This window comes from Nicotiana sylvestris, chromosome 5 (genome assembly GCF_000393655.2).
Source record: "Nicotiana sylvestris chromosome 5, ASM39365v2, whole genome shotgun sequence".
Classification (NCBI taxonomy): Eukaryota; Viridiplantae; Streptophyta; class Magnoliopsida; order Solanales; family Solanaceae; genus Nicotiana; species Nicotiana sylvestris.
Genome location: NC_091061.1, coordinates 16,458,558 through 16,479,286, shown reverse-complemented (window position 1 = coordinate 16,479,286; position 20,729 = coordinate 16,458,558). Strand labels below are relative to the sequence as shown.

The following is a 20,729-nucleotide window of genomic DNA, read 5'->3' as shown; positions in this document are numbered from 1 at the left end:
GAGATAGTGTTCGATGATGATTTTATAGAAGATGTGCCTATCAGTAAACCTGGAAAGAAAGCTAAGGTGACTCCCAGTTCAAAAACTCCCAAAAAGAAGAAAAATTCAAAAAAAAAAAAAAAACCTAGTGTTAAATCTCCTAAAAATGTTCGAAAACACTCATTGGTGAAGGTAAGAATTTAGTAATTTCTTCACTACTTATGTCGCCTGTTTTAGTTGTTAAAAATCTACATAATCTGTGTTTTTTTTTTTTTGCTTTGTAGATTTTTGTAGAAATATTGTATATATATTGCAAATGTATCTATGTTTTTTAAGCACTGAATTAATGTGAGATTATTTGTCTTAATTTTGAAGATTAATTGTAGATTTGTTGATATGTTTAACATTGTTGTTATATTGTATATTATTGAAGTTATTTTGTAGAAAAAATATAAATATATCTATTTTTTTTAATTACTGTATTAATGTTAGATTACATTTGTTGAATTTTGCAGAATGGACATTTTTTTGCATCCCATAATCACTACAAGAAAAACGCCCTTTAGCGAAGGGAAAAATGGTCCTTAATAGTCAATTTCTGTTCACTAAAAGTCAATAGCAACCAGAAATATTTGGTCGCCACCCGCTATAGCCTCCGCCGCTAAAAGTCAATAGCGACGAGATTGGGGTCTTGTCCTAAAATTTCATTTGAGACCAGTTTGAATCCTGGTCCCTAAAATACTTTTAGGCATCACATTTCTAGTCTCAAAATACAATATATTGGACACATTAATTTGGTTGTTAAATATTTTAGCGACTAGTTATTCTGGTCCCTAAAATAATTTTAGGAACCACATTAATTTTTTATTATTTCATTCTTGTGCTTGTTAAATTCAATCTATAACAAGAAAATAAAAGAAAAAACTAATAACAATAAGATAATACAGAGATAAATTTTGTTTTACAAAAATTGATTAACATGCCAATTAAATGGCGCCATTTACATGTATAATGTAACTAAGCAATCACAATATTGTTACACAATTTCTGCAACAAAAAAAAAAAAAAAATCTAGCTAACATCCCTAGACATTATACAAAGTACAAATTCCCAGCAAAATGAGAGTCAACTTATATTTCCTCCAAATAAGCTTTTTTACCTGCAAACTTCAATCTCCAAAACCTGTAACAAGTATTAAAATATCTTCAGAAAAACCAATAAAGATCAACAAGATGATTGGTTAAATAATTGTAACGACCCGATCGGTCGTTTTGAGCTTTTGCATTTTTCTCTCCAGTTCTCGGGCATGACTTGCCCCGTGTTATGCAATATGACTTATGTAAATCGTTGGTGTTGAGTTTCAAGTTAATCAGAATTTAATTTGGAAGAACAGTCTCAATGGAAGCTTAAAATTTGAAAGGTTTGACCAAGATTTGACTTGTGTGTATTTGATCTCGGATTGGAATTTTTACGGTTTGGTTAGCTCCGTTAGGTGATTTCTGTCTTAGGAGCGCGATCAAAATGGGTTTTGGAGTTGTACAGAAGATTTAGGCTTGAATTGGCGAAATTGAGATTTCGTCGTTTTCCGGTTGATAGGCGAGACTTTGATATAGAGGTCGGAATGAAATTCCGAGAGTTTCAGTAGCTTCGTTGTGCCATTTGGGATGTGTGTGCAAAATTTCAGGTCATTCGGACGAGATTGATAGACTTTTTGATCGAAAGCATAATTTAAGAGTTCTTGGAGTTTCTAGGCTTGAATCCTATGTTAAATTGGTGATTTGATGTTGTTGAGAGCGTTCTGGAGTTTTGAACAAGTTTGAACGATGTCATGGGATGTGTTGGTACAATTGGTTTGAAGTTCCGGGAGTTCCGGGTAGGTTCCGGGATGTTTTAGGCCGAAAATCATAGCTGTAGCAGGTCCAGAAAGGTTGCAGGTCTCGGCACTCACCCGCGCAGACCGCACAAAATGGTGTGCGGCCGCGGTAGGTGCTGTGCGGACCGCACAAAATGGTATGCGGCCGCGGTGAAGAACATTTCGCTGGTCCTACTTCGGAAGCTCATATCTTTTGATCTACAAGGAATTTTAAGATGATTCAAAAACGAAAGGTGTAGCCCTTCGTGTCTAGATTCCAGAAATGTAAAGATATCGCAATTTGGACATCTGTAGCGAATGTTATGGCCAAAAGACTAAAGTCTGTCACTGTAGAGAAAAGCTTGTGCGGCCCCGGTCGTTTTTGTGCGGACCGCACTGGTTTTGTGCGGACCGCGGTCGATTTTGTGCGGCCCGTGGAGGCGGAAATCTGTGGGGTACTCTATAAATACGAGGTTTTGGGTTTTATTTGATATTTTGACATAGAGAGCTCGGATTTTGGCGATTTTTTGAAGGTTTTTCAAGAAATTCATCGGGGTAAGTGATTCTAACTCAGATTTGGCTAGAGTACATGAATCTATCATTGAATTCATCATTTAATTCGTGATTTGGGATGGAATTTGGAAAGAAAATTGTGAAATCTTTCAAAAATATAAAATGATGATTTGAAGGACCAAATGGTATCGGAATTGGATAATTTTCGTATGGATAGACTCGTGAGAGTATAAGGATTCTAGTTTTGTGAATTTTGTCAAATTCCGAGATGTGGGCCCGAGGGTCGGGTTTGACCAATTTCTGAAATTTTGTGGTAATTCGATTATTTTCGCTTCGGGTTTGTTCCCTTAACATATTGTGACGTATTTGTTCTGATTTTGGATAGATTCGACGCGCGTGGAGGCCAATTCGAGGGGCAAAGCATCGCGAGCTAGAGAATTAGCAGGTTCGAGGTGAGTAATGGTTGTAAATGATGTCCTGAGGGTTTAAAACCCCGAATTGCACATCGTAGTGTTGTATTGAGGTGAGACACGCGCATGAGTGATGAGCGTGGGGTCTTTTACTACTGGGGATTGTGACTTGGTCCATCCTGATTGATGACTTTACCGCGTATTTGATTAAAACTTATTTGTTATCGTCATGATTTGGGCTGATTGCCATATTTGGGCTTTATGCCAACTATTTGAACCCTCCGGGAATTTTTATCACTAATTCCTCACTATTTGACTTATTACTTGAACTCAGTCCTGTTGATATTTACTGTTTTACAAACTCAGCCACTTTATTTCATATTCAAACTTAAATGATATTTCTAAATGATATTTTGGGTTGAGAACTACTGTTTTACTAATGCCCGAGGGGCTTGTGATGATTTTCGGACTGAGTGAGGCCGAGGGCCATATGTGAGGATATGCTGAGTGATATGAGGCCGAGGGCCTGAGATACTTTTTATTGCCACGAGATGGCTTGATATTGCGCTTGGGCCGTAAGGGGCCCCTCCGGAGTCTGCACCACCACACAGTGAGCGCGGGTACCCATCATGATTTGAGAGTGAGCCTGAGGGGCTGATATTGTACTGAGAGTGAGCCCGAGGGGCTGATACTGTTCTAAGTGATTGATACTGTGCCCGAGGGGCGGATTTCTACTTGTTATTTACCTGCCAAACTACCTATTTTACTTATTTAAAAAGGGATTTAACTTGATTTCTTCACGAATTTACTACTTTAAGTGATTTTTACTGCTTTGATATAGAATTGCCTTGTGCCTTTACGTGTTTTCATGCTTTCAGCCATTATTTATATTTGTTACTCACTGAGTTGGACTACTCACTTTACTCTCTGCACCTTGTGTGCAGATTTAGGTATTTATGCACCCGGTAGTGGGTTTTGGCTGATCGGTGGCAGAGTCATCGGAGTTTAGCAAGTTAGCTACCGGCGTTAGCATCACTGCTTCTCTCTTTCTTCATTCATTAGTCTGTATTTGTACACTCAAGCTTTCAGTTGTATTTATACCCTAGTAAATGCTCGTGACTTATGACACCCCGGTTAGGGCTGTGTTGGGTTATACTTCCGCACCTTATTGACATTATCCGCTACTTAGTGTTGTTATATCATGTTTTAGACTGCTTTTATGATATTTAACTGTTTAAAAAGTGAATTGGGTATAATTGGCTGACCTTGTCTTCACGAGAGGCACCATCACGATCGGATTCGGGTTTAGGGTCGTGACAATAATATTGTATAATTTTACCCTAATAATGATCAACCTACTTACCAAAATTCATCAAGTGTGGTCATCTACCCTACAAAAGTTAAATGGCAACGTAAAAGGGATTGCATGAACACAAAAAATTGATTTAGACCTTTGGGAAATATGTTCAAGGATAATTTTATCTACTATCCCGGGTTTAAATGTTAAATACAATTATGAAATAATTTCTTGGCTAAAGGTAAAAATCACAAATCTTGACAGAAGCACAACTATGTTTCATGCTAAAGCAGTATAAGCTTTGCCCTTGAGCAAATTTAATGCGTAAATACATAGATCATTGTCATAATATACTTTAAAATAAGGTATTAAACTTGAAAAACTTGATATTTTTCTATTCTTTGGCTGAAGAATGTAAAGTAACCAATCTTTACTTTAATGGGATTTTTTAAGATCTGCAAATATAACTTAGCTACATACGCATATTAGTAACAGCCATTGATTTCCAATAGAAGCAATCGAAAATGGACAGAACATGCTGAGAATTAAGGTAATATACCGTCGATGATACAAAGTGGGTTGCTAGACCACAAGCAAGCATTTCAGCACCATCCAACCTAGCACCAGTAAGACCAGCATATTCCCCTGCCAAAGAGTACAAGAAATTAGAAATAAGCCAAGGGGAAATGAGACTTAACATTTGATTTTTTTTTGTTGTTGAGAAAGAACGAGACTTAACATTTGTACCTACAAATCCTATGTGCATCATGGTAACATAGGAATTAGCCCTCCCCAATAATAGCAACATAATCAGAATAAAGAAATCAGGGGAAAAAAGGATCATATCTCTAGATAAAATCGGTATCATTCATTCAAACGTGTCACGATTTTTACATGTCTTCAAAGGCTAACATTTGTAATAATCTAAGAAATTCATATGAAAGCAAGGGCTGATATTTGTAATAATTTAAACTTGACAAATTCAGCCATCACGTGAAACCTAAGGCTGACATCCAGCTAACTGTCCAAATATTTGTAGCAAAAATATATTTTGGAGACTTTCATGTGAAAAGTAAGTATGATTATATAATGAGTGCAAACTTACTTTTAAAGTGAGGAAACATATGATCAATGAATGAATAATGGTGGAAAACAGATAAAAAGAATGTCCAGAGAATTCGAAAACTATAAGAGAAGATGCACCAAAAGGTGTGTATCACAAGCTTTTGAACCCCTTCTGCAGGAACTAAGGATCAATTTACTGTTTCTGACTCTTTCTTACTTTTGATTTCAAGGATATCGGGGAATTAGAAGCAGCATTTAATGCAAAGTAGCTGAGCTGACCATTGCTCTTAAAATAGCCTAAACTAGTGAGCAGCCATGTAGTGACTTTTAATTCCCAACGACAAGTAGCAAATAACTTCACACTGACACTTGAATGAATTACATCAACAGCAGTAAATTCCTTCAGAAATATAAACAATGTGGCAAGTGAAATTACCAAAGAATCCTGGAAGTCTTGATAAACAGTAAGAGGCACCTATATTAGGAAAGAATCCCAAAGCTATTTCGGGCATGGAAAAAACCTACATGCAAAAAAACATAAGAATATGTTGGACATGAAATTTTTGGTATCAGATCAACAAACATCAAGTTAGAAAAAGGGTTATGTGTAATCTTCAATGCAAATCTGAGGTACCACCTAAAGCTCATGAAAATATACAATTTGTAAGGTTTTGCTCTTATTTGGCTAGTGTTATTCTACTGGAACATTCATATATTGCTGCACTCCATATGAAAGGACATAAAGAGACAAATTTCAAGAAAATGCCAAAGAATGTGGCAAAGATCAAATATAAAAGGGAAAGAAGACAACAAGATAAAATCTACTTCAAGTACAGGCAATACCGACTTTTCTGTTGCAACTCGAAATCTACCACGTACAGAAACACCAGCCCCGCCTCCCATGACGATTCCATTAAGAATGGTAACCTTCAATGGGCAGTCCAAATAAGATTAAGGAGTACATCAAAGAAAGTTATATTACAGAACTAAAATAACACATGACCTAGCTTAACCTGGGGTTTGCTATATTTTTGCCATAACATAGTTCAGTATGTATCACTTTTGGAAATAATTATCACCAAATTTTCAGTTACCTGATAAGCATAAATAAATAATTAAATATATGACTGGGGACATTAAGCTATGTGCACTTAAAATTACTAAGTTATTGAAAAACTTAAATATCATCCAGAAATATCACAGTTGTCACCAGCCATATCTGGTATGTCTCTCTGTATTGTTAGCACATAGTAGCATTACCTTTTATTTCTTTTAACTAATTAAAGTCTAGACTTTTTAAATGCCAAAGAGTAGCTTGACTTCTAAGCCTTACACTGTTTAATTTGCAGCCGATATCAACTTTGTAACAGAAAATTCGGAAAAATAGATAATTTTAACACTTAAGGAATGATAGCATTACTTTGGCACATGGTGAAAGAAAGCCATATTTGGTAGCATCCACAGTGGATCTGACTCCATTTACTGTATTTGACTGTTTCACATTAAACTGGAGGTTACATAAGAATCAAATTAGAAAAAAGATATAGGACATGAAAGTACTCTAAAATGCACATAACCTTTTAGACTAATCGAATAATACTCCACGAGAATGTAAGCTGCAAATTGATTGTGAAAACGGAGAACACACAATTTCTCAGTTCAACACTGATCAACTAGTTTACTAATTGTTACTCATCAACAATTTCTCTGGTCATTAGAAGGACATAACCTTCATAGCAATGAGCTAGAATTAATAAATTATTAATCAATGATTAAATTTAAGAATCTAAAAGTAATAATATACCACAAGAATGAGATAAGCTGTAAATTAATTGTCAAAACAAAAGGAACAAATAATTTCTGTGTTCAACACTTATCAACTAGTGTACTAGTTACTCATTCCATATATTTTTTGTTTATAGTTATATTATTACATGCTTGTGAATTGAATTAAGTGAAAACTTGACTCTAACCCAACACTGACGGTCTTAGTACTAATATAAGAAAAGGACAGATAATAAAACTATCTAAAAATGAATGCACTAAAGTCAAACACTCGATTCTGAAATTTTTTACTTTCGACTACAACGATAGAACTAAAATGCGGCTGATTGAAAATAGAGTTGTTAGGTATCATTTTGTTGAGTTACAAATGAGCCATAAATACTCCAAATGCTAAATTCATTAGCAAGCCACAAACAAGACTTTCTAAAACTAAGCCAATATATACTAGACTCACTAAAAGTTAAAGAAGATGAAAAAAACCCAACTAAATATTACATTATGTTTTCAAAAGCTAAAAGGTTGTCTAAAATTCAACACTATATTCCTGCTACAAAAAGGATTAAAACATAGGAATTCACTAATAAACAATCTAAACAAAATGAAGATCTATTTTTACGGAAGATAAACAATTGACGACATATCTTTAATCCAAACTACATATAAAAAGGGGGAGTTCCTCTAAGCACTAACTGCAAAAAAAATGCTGAACAGAGTATAGAAGATAAGAACTAATTAAAAGAAAATGAAACAAGGAAAAGGCTTTTACAAACAATTCAAAAAGAGGACACGCAAGAAAACACAATCTTGAAAAGAAACTGATTGTACAAAATCTTGCTGAGCAACCACAAAATAGAAGCACAAAGACAAAAATACATTAGAAAAGCTAGATATAACAAAAACCCAGATGAGGAGTAATAAGTAAAGATTGTCTCATAGGATATATATAGAGAAATAAAGTGTGCTTACTTTGGGTAAGATAGTCGTCCATTCCTAGTTTGATTTTCTCCCCAAACCTGCACAAACGGGTTTCAAACCTACTGTGACAGAGATGAAAGAGTGAAAGAGTAGAAATATATAGCTCTGATTTTAGTATACATGCTGTCGTTCATAGCCTTTGAGGGAAATCTGCAGACTTAGGTTTATGGAAGTGATTTAGGGATTTGAGAGAGATGAGATGTGAGTGGGAGCCAGCTAAGCTTTCTTTATTTCCTTGGAAAAGATAAAGATGTCAAGTTAATTTTCTTATATTTTATTCTAGTTTGGCATGTCACCTCTTTTTTGCGCCAAAAAGTTACTCTTTTGTGACCAGATATCAACCCTTTTATGAACTAGACTTAATTCTCTTCGTTGATTTAATGAAAAATTAGAGAATTAAGGACGAGCATATATTCTCATCCCTACTATGGTACTTTTAGGGACCACATTCGAACCCCGTCATTAAATGTTGGTCTCTAATAAGGCTTTTTCTTGTAATGAATGTTGATTATTGGGTGCTTAGATTCCAGACATTATGTGACCCTAGTATTCCTAGCCAAATTAAAGCGTTTTTGTCTCCAAATGGTTTGAAGCTGTTCAAGAAGACATGCTTTGGTTATTTACTGTCATTTCCCAATTTATGCATGCAAAATCAAGCTATTCATCTTCTTATGAAGTATGAATTGAAATTATCCGATGTTTCCTATTTTTCAGTTGAGTTAAAAGGTGAGAGGTTAAATTTTGGATTGAGAGAGTTTGCAGTAGTAACTGGTCTTAGATGTCATACTGAGGTGACAGACTTTGGTTACACTCCTAATTATGTCAGTAAGATAATGAGCAGTTACTTTCCAAACAAGGTAAAAGTGGAGAAGACATACCTAAAACAGATAGTAACCAATAAAAGCTGGGTCAATGATGAGGATGCAGTAAAGTTATGTATTCTGTATCTCATAGAATTCTTCATTTGTCTTTCAGAGAGAGACCATATTGGGTTGGTAGATCATTTTAGGTTTTGTTGGGTGAAATCTGATCAGTACGAGCCATTTCCATGGGGTATTCAGTCTTACAGACAGTTGATTGAATCAGTTAGGCACAGGCTAAATTCTTTCATTCATTCTTATCTCATTCGAGGATTCCCACTAGCCATGCATGTATGGTTGTATAAGTGTTGCTCCTCCGTCAACATTGATATAGCTACAAGGATTTCTAATTCAATCCCTCGCATACACAACTGGTCAGCTACTAAGGGTCAGATTTGGGTAGCTGCAATTGAAGACAAAATGATCAAGCCTGAATGGATGAAGGTAAATGGTCTTTATTTATGATAATACAATTTATCTACAAAATATCTATAATTTGTATACATATTCTTCCTTAAACAAGCTAATTTATTTTTTTCATCATTCAGTTCACCAACATAAATGAATCACCTGAAGAGTTTTCAGTGATGTCTTTGTCTGATAAAGTTGAGTACATAATTGAAGAGGTTGAACATGTTTCTGAGAATCCAAAAGTTGATGCTCCTCCATTGGAACCCAAAGAATCAATTGGAAAAGAGGAAAAAGAGTCTATTCTTCGTAAAATAACAAAGTTAAAAGAGGTGTTGAGAAGGTAACATGTAGTCCTAAAAAGAATTGTGATGTATATATAATAGTGTATCTGTTTTTAATGTATTTTAAGACATATTTGTGAAGTTAACTATGTATTTTTATAATTATGTAGTTGAAGAACTAGGTAGCTTTCGAGACCTAATAAAGGATTCAGTCAAGACTGTTTTGCAGGTGATAAACAGTCCAAATGATCAAGCTGATGCAAAGGTAACATTTGAATTTTAATCATATTAACAAAACTATATATGTCACCTCTAAAATATAAATCCTAACTAATATAAAACTTACAGTTTGCTGGTAATTCAACCAAAAATACTGACCAACCAAAAGACAAGAACAATCAGCAATTTCAGTTCAATAGTAGTGAACTAGTGCAGGTCAGCCCCAGGAAAATAGGTATCTACAATATATCTCCAGTTTATCTACAATTATCTACAGAATATATACAAAATATCTACAAGTTATCTACAACATAACTACAATTTGTCTACATTATATATACATAATATATACAATTGCTGATCTAGCATATTGGCACATCTCTACAGATTTATATAGATATTATGACACACCTTCATATCTTCATAAATTGTCAAGCCAATACTATCCAGTATGATTTAACATTTTTTAATGAAAAAACAAAACATGCTGAATGTGCACTTGGTGAAGAAAATCATCCAGCACATGTTGATTTATATACACATTTTGAAGGGACAGTTGATGAAGAGAATGCAGCTATGAAATTGCTTTCAGAGATATTTTCTTTATGTTTTAATATTTTTACCATTCTATTAAGTTATATATACATGGTGTTACAGAGAGGGAAAATATGCATGCACAATCTCCAATTTACGGAGTGACAGTAGCAGCTCAAAGAGAACAGCAGAATCCCGAAGATGACAATGTAGGTGAAGAGACAGAGTATGTGAATGTAGGTGATTCAGAAGAATCCGGAGGTGAGAAGAAAGAGATTACGCTTGATGATTTTGAGCTGCCTGATAACTTCTCCCAGTTGGTTAAGTTCGGCGAGCTTATACAAGATGAAACAACACCCGTGCATCAAGGTAGAACAAGGCAGTCGGGAAAGTATGCCCGATCACCATTTCTCTCTTTATACAATTATGGTGGCAGCACCTTGGTTGGACCTCAAAATTTTCACCTCAAGCACCCATTTACTAGTGTTATTGGTCAAAATGTAGACCTTGAGTTGTTGGATCAATTCCACAAGTGGTTATACCACAGTATTGACACAGGTTCAAAGAGGTTAGGTTACACAATTTGACACTTTTATTCCAGTATTCATCTTTTACACATCCACTTGATTCAACAATTTTATTTTAATTGCTATTTGTTTATATAGGAGGAAGGCTCCATATTCTCTAAAGGACAACCAAATTAAATCATGGTTGGATCTTGGAGTTGAAAAGGTTGACAATAAGGAGTGGTTCTTTTCCCTAGCACACCCAGGACAAGTCCTCAATGACTCGGTAAGATTCAATGTATTTGATTTGTAAATTTTTTTGTAGATAATTTGTAGATAGTTTGTATTCTGAATGATAGATGCTTTGTATTCTGATTGTATATGAATTGTAGTTATTTTGTAGTTTTGTGTAGAATATTTGAAGATAACTTGTAGAATAAATGCAATATGTTTTTGTTGCAGCACATTAATTTTATAATGTATTACTTGAGAAAAAGAGGCAAGTATGACCCCCACAACAAGACCAGGTTTACTACAACAGATTGTGTATTCAAGACTAGGATTGATCAGATTTATGAAAAGTTCCAAAATTCTCCTCAAGAAAAGAAGTTTTTTGTTGTCAAACCCTAGGACGTTGTAGCAGAATATATATTGGGGTATAGACTACTCGCAAATATTGCATGGGATGAAGTTGATTATATCATCATGCCCGTCAACATTGTAGAAAAATTCCATTGGGTGTTGGTTGTTTTTGACATTGCAGAAAGGTGTCTTTATGCGTATGATTCCATGGTCTCTTCACACAATCACTCTATTGTTGAATCTTGTGTCGACAAGTTTTCTATTATTATCCCTTTATTTTTGTCATGCACCGGATTTTATGGGAAGCGCAAAAGACATCAACTTCAAGAACACAAAAGCATACATTGAGAAAGCTATTACCGACCCTCTTAATGTCACGCCCCAAACCTGGGTCTGGACATAACACGACACTCGGTGCCTGACTACATGTGACCGAGCGAACCAACTGGCTAGCTGAATCAACATGTGATATCATAACATACTGAATACGGAATACGGAAGATAAACTAACACATACTGATATACTGAAAGTCTGAAGGATATAAATCAAAGTATGGAAATATTAATACAATTTCTGAAACGTATTTGTAGCATACACAGCTTAACATGAAAAACTTGAGACTCTGTCTAACTGTCACTCTAGTCTATGAAGCCTCTAATAAAGTACTGAAAACACTGTCTGTCTGTAAATATTGAAAGACTGTAAAGTAATGATAATGCCCCAGAAGAACTGGGGATCACCAAGTAGCTGGTACGAGAATCCTAGCATTCTGAATCATCAACTTGTAAGTCATTACCTGCATCGTGAGATGCAGGCCCCAGACAAAAGGGACGTCAGTACATTTGAATTGTACTGGTATGTAAAGCAACTGAAAGAAAGAATTATAAATGCTGAAACTGAAACTAAGCTGATAACTGAGAATTTATAATTGACAACTGAAATAATTACTATTGAAACTGAAACTAAAATGATAACTGATAACTGGTAACTGGTAACTGATATGATAACTGATAACTGAACGGTAACTAATAATTGAACTGAAAGGAAGTAAGGATATGAATACTCCCTTTTCTGAATGATGAACAACCCGTTTATCTGAATATTAAACTGCGGTCTCATGCCCAATATATATATATGTGCACAAACTGCGTCCTCGGGCCCAAGTATACGTATACATAACTGCGACCTCAGGTCCAAAATGTATAAAGCATAAACTGCGGCCTCAGGCCCAAAGATGCATAAAGCATAAACTGTGGCCTCAGGCCCAATGATACATAAAGCATAAACTGCGGCCTTAGCCCCAAATATAGGTGTTCAACAATCAGGGATTTAAAATCAGGAACTGAGAATCATATTGCAATACATGATAATGAAATACTGAATCACACTGAGTCACATGATACTGGCATACTAAGTTACATAATACTGAAATACTGAATAGGACTAAACTGAGATATGTTTTCTTGAACTGATTATGAACACTGAAACTTCAACTGTTTATGGAATACTGAGTAATCTATACTAAGACTCGGGGGCATTAAACCCAAGTCTATATTGAATACGCACTGAGCTCACAATGTTCAGAATGAAAGTCATGAACGAGTTATGAAGCTAGAGAATAGAAGTTCGACAACTATTCAAGAAGTTAGGCTAAACTATATTTCTGAGGCAATTTGTAACGTCGTAAAAGAAACGTAGTGTAGGGAGAATCATTAACATTCCCAAACATTAGAGTTAGCCTCACATACCTTAACTTTATGCTCTTGAGCGTAATACAACATTCGCCAACCCTTTCAACTTTAATCTATATCAATACAAGTCAAAGGGATTCCATATTAGCAATAATACTCATGTTTGGTTACTTAGGCATTTTTCTCAAATACTTGGTGGCATAAAGCTTCATAGTCCTTATTAATGGTGTCTCTATACCCAATAACCCATTCTCTTGCTTCTAGATAAATTCTAAAGTCTCACATGGTTATAATCAACATCATTCTTTATCACCCATAAAGTAAACAACACCCTTAATCAATAATCAACAATCAACAACCCAAACCTATAATCGTTCATGATTTTCTATCAAACCCGTCAACTCATAACTCATGAACTAGAGTCTATAATCATTAATCCAATGCTAGAATCAATTAGAGGGTGAAGACATTACCTTTTTGAAGTTCAATCTTCTTGAATTCGAGTTCTAGGGTTCCTTCTCTCAACAACGATGTACCAATCGAATATCTAATGATATGGAGGGTTTACCCATGTTAATAAGATGTTGGAAAATTGAAATTAACTTAGAATCACCATTAGAACTTACCTTGGGTGGTGGAAGGACCCTTAAGGAGTTAGGTTTTTGAGAGTTCTCCTTTCTAAAGTAAGTTTTTATGTTTTGGGGATGTGGGGGACGAAATATGGCTTTAAAACAACCCCCATGAGCGCTCCCGTGCACCTAAAGACCTGACCGCGCTACTGACTGCGTAAAATGGCAGTAACACCCCCTCAAAAGTAGCATGGTCGCGCTACAGGGCGCGCATATCGCATATCGTTCTGTAAAATGCACATAACGTTTTGCACAGAGATCCGTTCAGGCTCCATAATATATCGTTAGAAAGTTATTTCAAAGTCCTACAATTTTTATACTTTGAGTTTTCCCAAATTCCTTACATAGTTTCACTAAACTCTGCTAGAAAATAGATCTTCTGCAAACTTAATCTATTTTGAAACAACTATTTTCACCCATAATCATCCCGATAGGACTTCACATGTCCAAAATATAACCTTACTACTCGTTTAACTCATTCATACCTAAGTCGAATTTATGGGATGTTACATTATCTCCTCCTTGGGATCATTCGTCCTCGAATGATTGTCCTGACTGTAACTTCTTCTAACTACGGACCTTAAACGAGTCTGGTGGAAACATGAACTTTTATTAACACTTGTATACTAAACTGAATGAATATATGATTACAGAACTGTTGAGCTACTGAATTAAATGACTACTGCATTGACTGAATATTGGTCTGCCATAGATACGTGAATACTGAACTAACATGGATATATGAATATTGAACTGACACGAATATTTGAGTAGTCTAAGTACTAAGCTGGCATGAATGTCTAAGTAATGGACTAATATGAGTAGCTGAGTATTGAGCTGACATGAGTATTTGAGTACTGAACTGACATGAGTATCTGAGTACTGGAAACTTGAATATCATAACATGATACGTGAAATACTGGCTGTACCACCACTAATTATGGTGGCAACTCCAACTCATAAGCTAATTGACTGATCCTTCGCAAGAATCTATATGGCCCAATAAAGCAGGGACTATGCTTCCCCTTCTTCCCAAATCTCATAACGCTTTTCATAAGCGAAACTTTCAGAAATACCCAATCATCAACTTGAAACTCTAAGTCTCTATGCTGCATGCTTGAATAGGACTTTTGGCGGCTCTGAGCCGTCTTTAACGCTCTTGAATCAACTTAACTTTCTCTATAGTCTGATAGACCAAATCGGGTCCTAACAACTCCACTTCTCCAACTTTGAACCAACCAATTGGTGATATACACTTTCGCCCATACAGAGTCTCTTACAGTGCTATCTTGATACTAGAATGGTAGATGTTATTATTAACAAGGTCAATGAGAGGTATGTGATCATCCCAATTACTTTTAACATCAAGGACATATCCTCAACTGTTTGAATAATGTGCTTTGCCTGGCCATCTTTCTGAGGACGAAAAACTTGTGCCTAATTATTTCTGAAAGAACTTCTAAAGTTCATTTTTTTAAACTGAGCACCACAGTCCGAAATGACAGACAACGGAGTCTCATGCAATCAGATGATTTCCTAAATGTACAACTTGGTATAATCTTCTACTGAATCTGTAGTTTTTACTGGCAAGAAGTATGCTAACTTGGTAAGTCGTTTCACAATCATCCAATCAAATCATGCTTTTAAATGAGCAAGATAATCCTGTTATAAATTTAATATTTACCATCTCCACTCAAAATATGTGTATTCTATGATAAAACACTAGGCTTTCTACTGCTCGACTTTCACTTGCTGACAATTCGGACAATTGGCCACAAAGTTTGCGACGTTTTTTTTCATGTCGTTCAACCAATAAATCTCCTTGGTCATGGTGCATATTTGGGGAACCTGGATGGAAAGAATACCTGGAATTATGGGTTTCTAACATGATCTTCCTCTTTAAGTCCATCTATGTCTAGAACACACAAACTGTCTTGGTACTTCAGAGTACCATCATCTCCCCCTTGTTTAAAAGCCATCATCTTATGCCTGTGAATCCACTTTTTCAACTATAACAAGTAGGGATCATCAAACTATTTCTCCTTCATTTAGGCTACTAAGGAGGAACAAGCCATATTATAGACAACAACTCTACTATCTTTGGAGTACGCAAATTGAACTCCTAGCTAGGGTAAGCGGTGAACTTCTTTCACCAGAGTTCTCTTATCTACCTCAATCATGAGTTATACTTCCCACACTTGATTATCTTCTTAAGCATTTCCTGAAAACACTTATAGAATTGTTGTGAGCTAAGTCTTTGACATGTACTCTAAATTTTAGAGTCCCGTGCAATGGCACTGCCTTCATAACACATAAATAGGCATGATTTTATAGCTTTTCTGTGATCATTTTATCATCAATAACTAAGCTCGGTGATCATTGTACTCACTTTGTGTTTCTTACATTGCTATACATAATCCCTGTGGTAATTATACAATTTTCCCTCATTACCGAACTGATTTTCTTTTTCATATCCCATGCCAACTATTCGGGTTTCAAATCTCTAACTGGACTTACTGAAAATTTTCACATCACCCCTTAGACCAAAGGTCTTATACTTGTGGATCCTTCTCTTTTTGTTGAGATCTAAATAACTTTCCTTATTTTCTGCAATTCTTTGCACTCTACATCAATGACGACTCATCTTCCAACTTACTTCTGAGAAATCTTTCTTACTAGAAAAAAACTAAATTATTCACTTAACGAAAAGCTAATGTATTCACAACTATCATACACAATCTTAATAATTTAACTCTATTCACACTATCCATCCTGGAGAAACTACATTATGATAATTCCTAAAGGCTATTCTTCTATAGTTTGTGATCTCACTACTAGCTGATTTTTTTTCCATTGCCACTGTACTTTGGGTTTAACTTAGACTCTTTGGATTCTAACATGCGTCCGGTATTTCAAATTGTCATCCACTCACTATAGTTAACCTGACTAAGTGAATCAAATTGTACCTCCACTTGCTCTGCTAAAATTGTTAATTCACTGTATCAACTCAAAACTTACTTACTATCCTTTTTACTAACCACTTGCTAGCATTATATTTTCTTCTCCGGCTTATTACTCCTAACTTCCCTCATCATCTGATCATACACTTTTTCCGTACACTATCCTTTTTTTTCCTTCTAAACTATGTCCATGGATCACATTTAGGGAATACATATGCCTTAAACAAAATTAGAATATCTAACCCCAACCATTCAATACAATACAAAATCATATCATACTATAAACATCCGCGGTAATTACTTAGTCACATAACCTAAGGGGGAACTGCCATTTTTTTTATCTTACATCAATAGCTGCTTCTTATAGTAGCTTACTAACGTGGTACTTCTAGTCCTGATTTGAATAAATCTAAACAACTTAAAATCATTCCCTGAAATTCATTATTGGCCTCTCTTAGTTCTCATTGTATACATCATATCTTCTAGTCATTTACATGAGTTGTACGAAATCACATCTTTGGTAATAACAAATGTTTCTGACTCCTAGGTATTTTGCCCTTAGGCTCTTTTCTTTCCAAAATTATAGTGAACAATGTTAGGGTGTGACATCTGAACTATCATCATCCAACTTGAGGCTCCATTCCCAAGAATTACATAAAGTTGCTCTAGGAGTTAAAATACATACAAATACACTACAATGCACAAACCTATCCTTCAAAGTATACCATCATCGTAGTTCACTTAATGTGCCATCCGGTGAGTCTTGGTCTTAATCCAACGAAGATTTAGCTATAACCACTATTACTTACATTTTCTTTGAGAACCCATATGCATCACTGTATACTCACAAGTCACCAGAAATTTTGATACACTGAAAATTGGATATTTGATAAACATATAACTGGATACTGGCATACTGAATAACTATAAATTTGCTAACTGAAAGACTAAATAACTGGTAACTGAGGTAAACTAATAGCCATAAGACATGATAACTGCTTTTGTACTTTCTGATAAGGTTATGCTCTAAACTTACTACTACCCATTGCATCCCACATTTAACATCATCTCATATCTCATTTGTTACCAACTTATACTCCATAATTATACCCCAATGGGAATCATCTTCTCTTAAGAACTTGAGTTTTTTTTTTCTCGCACGTCATTTGGGCATCCAATACGTTTGGAATTCGATAGGAAGAGAAGGTTCATGGCACGATCTAGAGTAGAAAGAGATGAGACAATCCTAGATGTCCTGGTGGTTAACTGTTTATATGAGTGGCCGACACACACATATAAAGGAAACTCCACTGGACACGGCTTCATAAACTCCCTAAGACTCTTGAACCTAGTGCTCTGATACCAAGCTTTGTCACACCCCGAACCTGGGCCTGGACGTAATACGACACTCGGTGCTTGACTACATGTGATCGAGCGAACTAACTGGCTAGCTGAATCAACATGTGATATCATAATATACTGAATACGGAAGATAAACTAACACATACTGATATACTGAAAGTCTGAATGATATAAATCAAAGTATGGAAATATTAATACAATATCTGAAACGTATTTTTAGCATACATAGCTTAACATGAAAAACTTGAGACTCTGTCTAACTGTCACTCTAGTCTATGAAGCCTCTAATGAAGTACTGAAAACACTGACTGTCTGTAAATACTGAAAGGCTGTAAAGTAATGATAATGCCCCGGAAAAACTGGGGATCACCAAGTAGCTGGCACGAGAATCCTAGCGTTCAGAATCATCAACCTGTAAGTCATTACCTGCATCGTGAGATGCAAGCCCCGGGCAAAAGGTACGTCAGTACATTTGAATTGTACTAGAATGTAAAGCAACTGAAAGAAAGAATTATAAATGCTGATAACTGAGAGTTTATAATTGATAATTGAAATAATAACTATTGAAACTGAAACTGAAATCATAACTGATAACCGAACTGATAACTCATAATTGAAATAATAACTGGTAACTGATATGATAACTGAACGGTAACTAATACTTGAACTGAAAGGAAGTAAGGATATGAACACTCCCTCTTCTAAATGATGAACAACCCGTTTATCTGAATATTAAACTGCGGCCTCAGGCCCAATATATATATGTGCACAAACTGCGGCCTCGGGCCCAAGTATACGTATACATAACTGCGACCTCAGGTCCAAAATGCATAAAGCATAAACTGCGGCCTCAGGCCCAAAGATGCATAAAGCATAAACTACGGCCTCAGGCCCAATGATGCATAAAGCATAAACTGCGGCATCAGGCCCAAATACAGGTGTTCAACAATCAGGGATTTAAAATCAGGAACTGAGAATCATATTGCAATACATGATAATGAAATACTGAATCACACTGAGTCACATGATACTGGATCATACTGAGTTACATAATACTGAAATACTAAATAGGACTAAACTGAGACATGTATTCTTGAACTGATTATGAACACTGAAACTTCAACTGTTTATGGAATACTAAGTAATCTATACTAAGACTCAGGGGCATTAAACCCAAGTCTATATTGAATACGCACTGAGCTCACAACGTTTAGAATGAAAGTCATGAACGAGTTATGAAGCTAGAGAATAGAAGTTCTACAACTATTCAAGAAGCTAGGCTAAACTATATTTCTGAGGCAATTTGTAACGTCGTAAAAGAAACGTAGTGTAGGGAGAATCATTAACATTCCCAAACATAGAGAGTTAGCCTCACATACCTTAACTTCCTTCTCTTGAGCGTAATACAACATTCGCCAACCCTTTCAACTTTAATCCATATCAATACAAGTCAAAGGTATTCCATATTAGCAATAATACTCATGTTTTGGTTACTTAGGCATTTTTCTCAAATACTTGGTGGCATAAAGCTTCATAGTCCTTATTAATGGTGTCTCTACACCCAATAACCCATTCTCTTGCTACTAGATAAATTCTAAAGTCTCACATAGTTATAATCAACATCATTATTTATCACCCATAAGGTAAACAACACCCTTAATCAATAATCAACAATCTACAACCCAAACCTATAATCGTTCATGCTTTTCTATCAAACCCATCAACTCATAACTCATGAACTAAACTCTATAATCACTAATCCAATGGTAGAATCAATTAGAGGGTTTTTGAAGTTCAATCTTATTGAATTCGAGTTCTAGGGTTCCTTCTCTCAACAACGATGTCCCAATCGAATATCGAATGATATGGAGGGTTTACCCATGTTAATAAGATATTGGGAAATTAAAATAAACTTAGAATTACCATTAGAACTTACCTTGGGTGGTAGAAGGACCCTTAGGGAGTTAGGTTTTTGAGAGTTCTCCTTTATAGAGCAAGTTTTTATGTTTTGGGGCTGTGTGGGACAAAATATGGCTTTAAAACGACCCCCCATGAGTGCTCCTGCACACCTGAAGACCTGACCGTGCTACTGACCGCGCAAAATGGCTGTAACACTGCCTCAAAAGTAGCACGATCATGCTAGGGACGCGCTACAGGACGCACATATCACTTACTATTCTGTAAAATGCACATAACATTTTGCACATAGATCCGTTCAGACTCTATAATATATCATTAGAAAGCTATTTCAAAGGCCTACAACTTTCATGCTTTGTTTTTCCCCAAATATTTACTAAATTTTGCTGGAAGACAGACCTTCTACAAACTTAGTATATTTTGTCAAATCTTATGCACCTTACTTTCCATCTTGATTTTGAAACAACTATTTTCACCCAAATCTTATGCATCGTTTAACTCATTCATACCTTTGCTAAATTTATGAGATGTTACATTTAACATTCAGTGGATGGTCGGAGAGATACCACAGCAAAAAGAAGGATCACTGTAACAAAAATCTTCTTTCTTTCTATACATTTAACCCCTTTTTTTCCTGATGGTTTGGTAAATATTGACATTTTTTAATCTTTTGCAGCCCATTGTGGTGTATTTGTTGTTGCCTTTGCAGAGTATGTTAGTATTAGAGAATTATCAATTCCGCTAGAAGACCTTTCTGATATTGACCAACAACGTAGACGCTATGGAGCGCTATCTTGGAACTATGCTAGGAAGAAGCAGGAGCATGGGAAAATTAGTGAAAGTGAGGTGACAGGCAAATTGGCAAGGAGGAAAGGTGCACCAGCTTTAAATGAGAAAATA

The 20,729-nt window shown here is 35.5% G+C and overlaps 1 protein-coding gene across 5 annotated transcripts; it reads right to left on the bottom strand.

The window, feature by feature from the left end:
* Positions 1 to 891: 891 nt before the first annotated feature.
* LOC104237125 (3-hydroxyisobutyryl-CoA hydrolase 1-like) lies at positions 892 to 8,137 on the bottom strand. 5 transcript variants are annotated; one of them, XM_009791216.2, is made up of 7 exons: positions 7,868 to 8,137; positions 6,537 to 6,623; positions 6,130 to 6,210; positions 5,960 to 6,043; positions 5,553 to 5,637; positions 4,611 to 4,696; positions 892 to 1,161 (listed from the first exon to the last, which is right to left on the bottom strand). In XM_009791216.2, the coding sequence occupies exons 3-7, from the start codon at positions 6,157 to 6,159 to the stop codon at positions 1,135 to 1,137; spliced, it is 312 nt and encodes a 103-aa protein (XP_009789518.1). In that variant the 5' UTR covers positions 6,160 to 6,210; positions 6,537 to 6,623; positions 7,868 to 8,137; the 3' UTR covers positions 892 to 1,134. The 5 variants fall into 5 exon arrangements, with proteins under 5 accessions (XP_009789518.1, XP_009789513.2, XP_070030373.1 ...); XM_009791211.2 differs by having other exon boundaries at positions 6,537 to 6,608; XM_070174272.1 differs by lacking the exon at positions 6,130 to 6,210 and having other exon boundaries at positions 7,868 to 8,134.
* Between the last annotated feature and the right edge of the window lie 12,592 nt (positions 8,138 to 20,729).

What these genes read in the sequence shown, in the direction of transcription:
- LOC104237125 (XM_009791216.2), bottom strand. Translation starts at nt 6,159, where the DNA reads ATGTTATGGCAAAAATATAGCAAACCCCAG. An exon ending in AAAAATATAGCAAACCCCAG is followed by an intron (nt 6,044 to 6,129) that starts GTTAAGCTAGGT and finishes TGCCCATTGAAG; the next exon opens with GTTACCATTCTTAATGGAAT. An exon ending in AAGACTTCCAGGATTCTTTG is followed by an intron (nt 4,697 to 5,552) that starts GTAATTTCACTT and finishes ACTCTTTGGCAG; the next exon opens with GGGAATATGCTGGTCTTACT.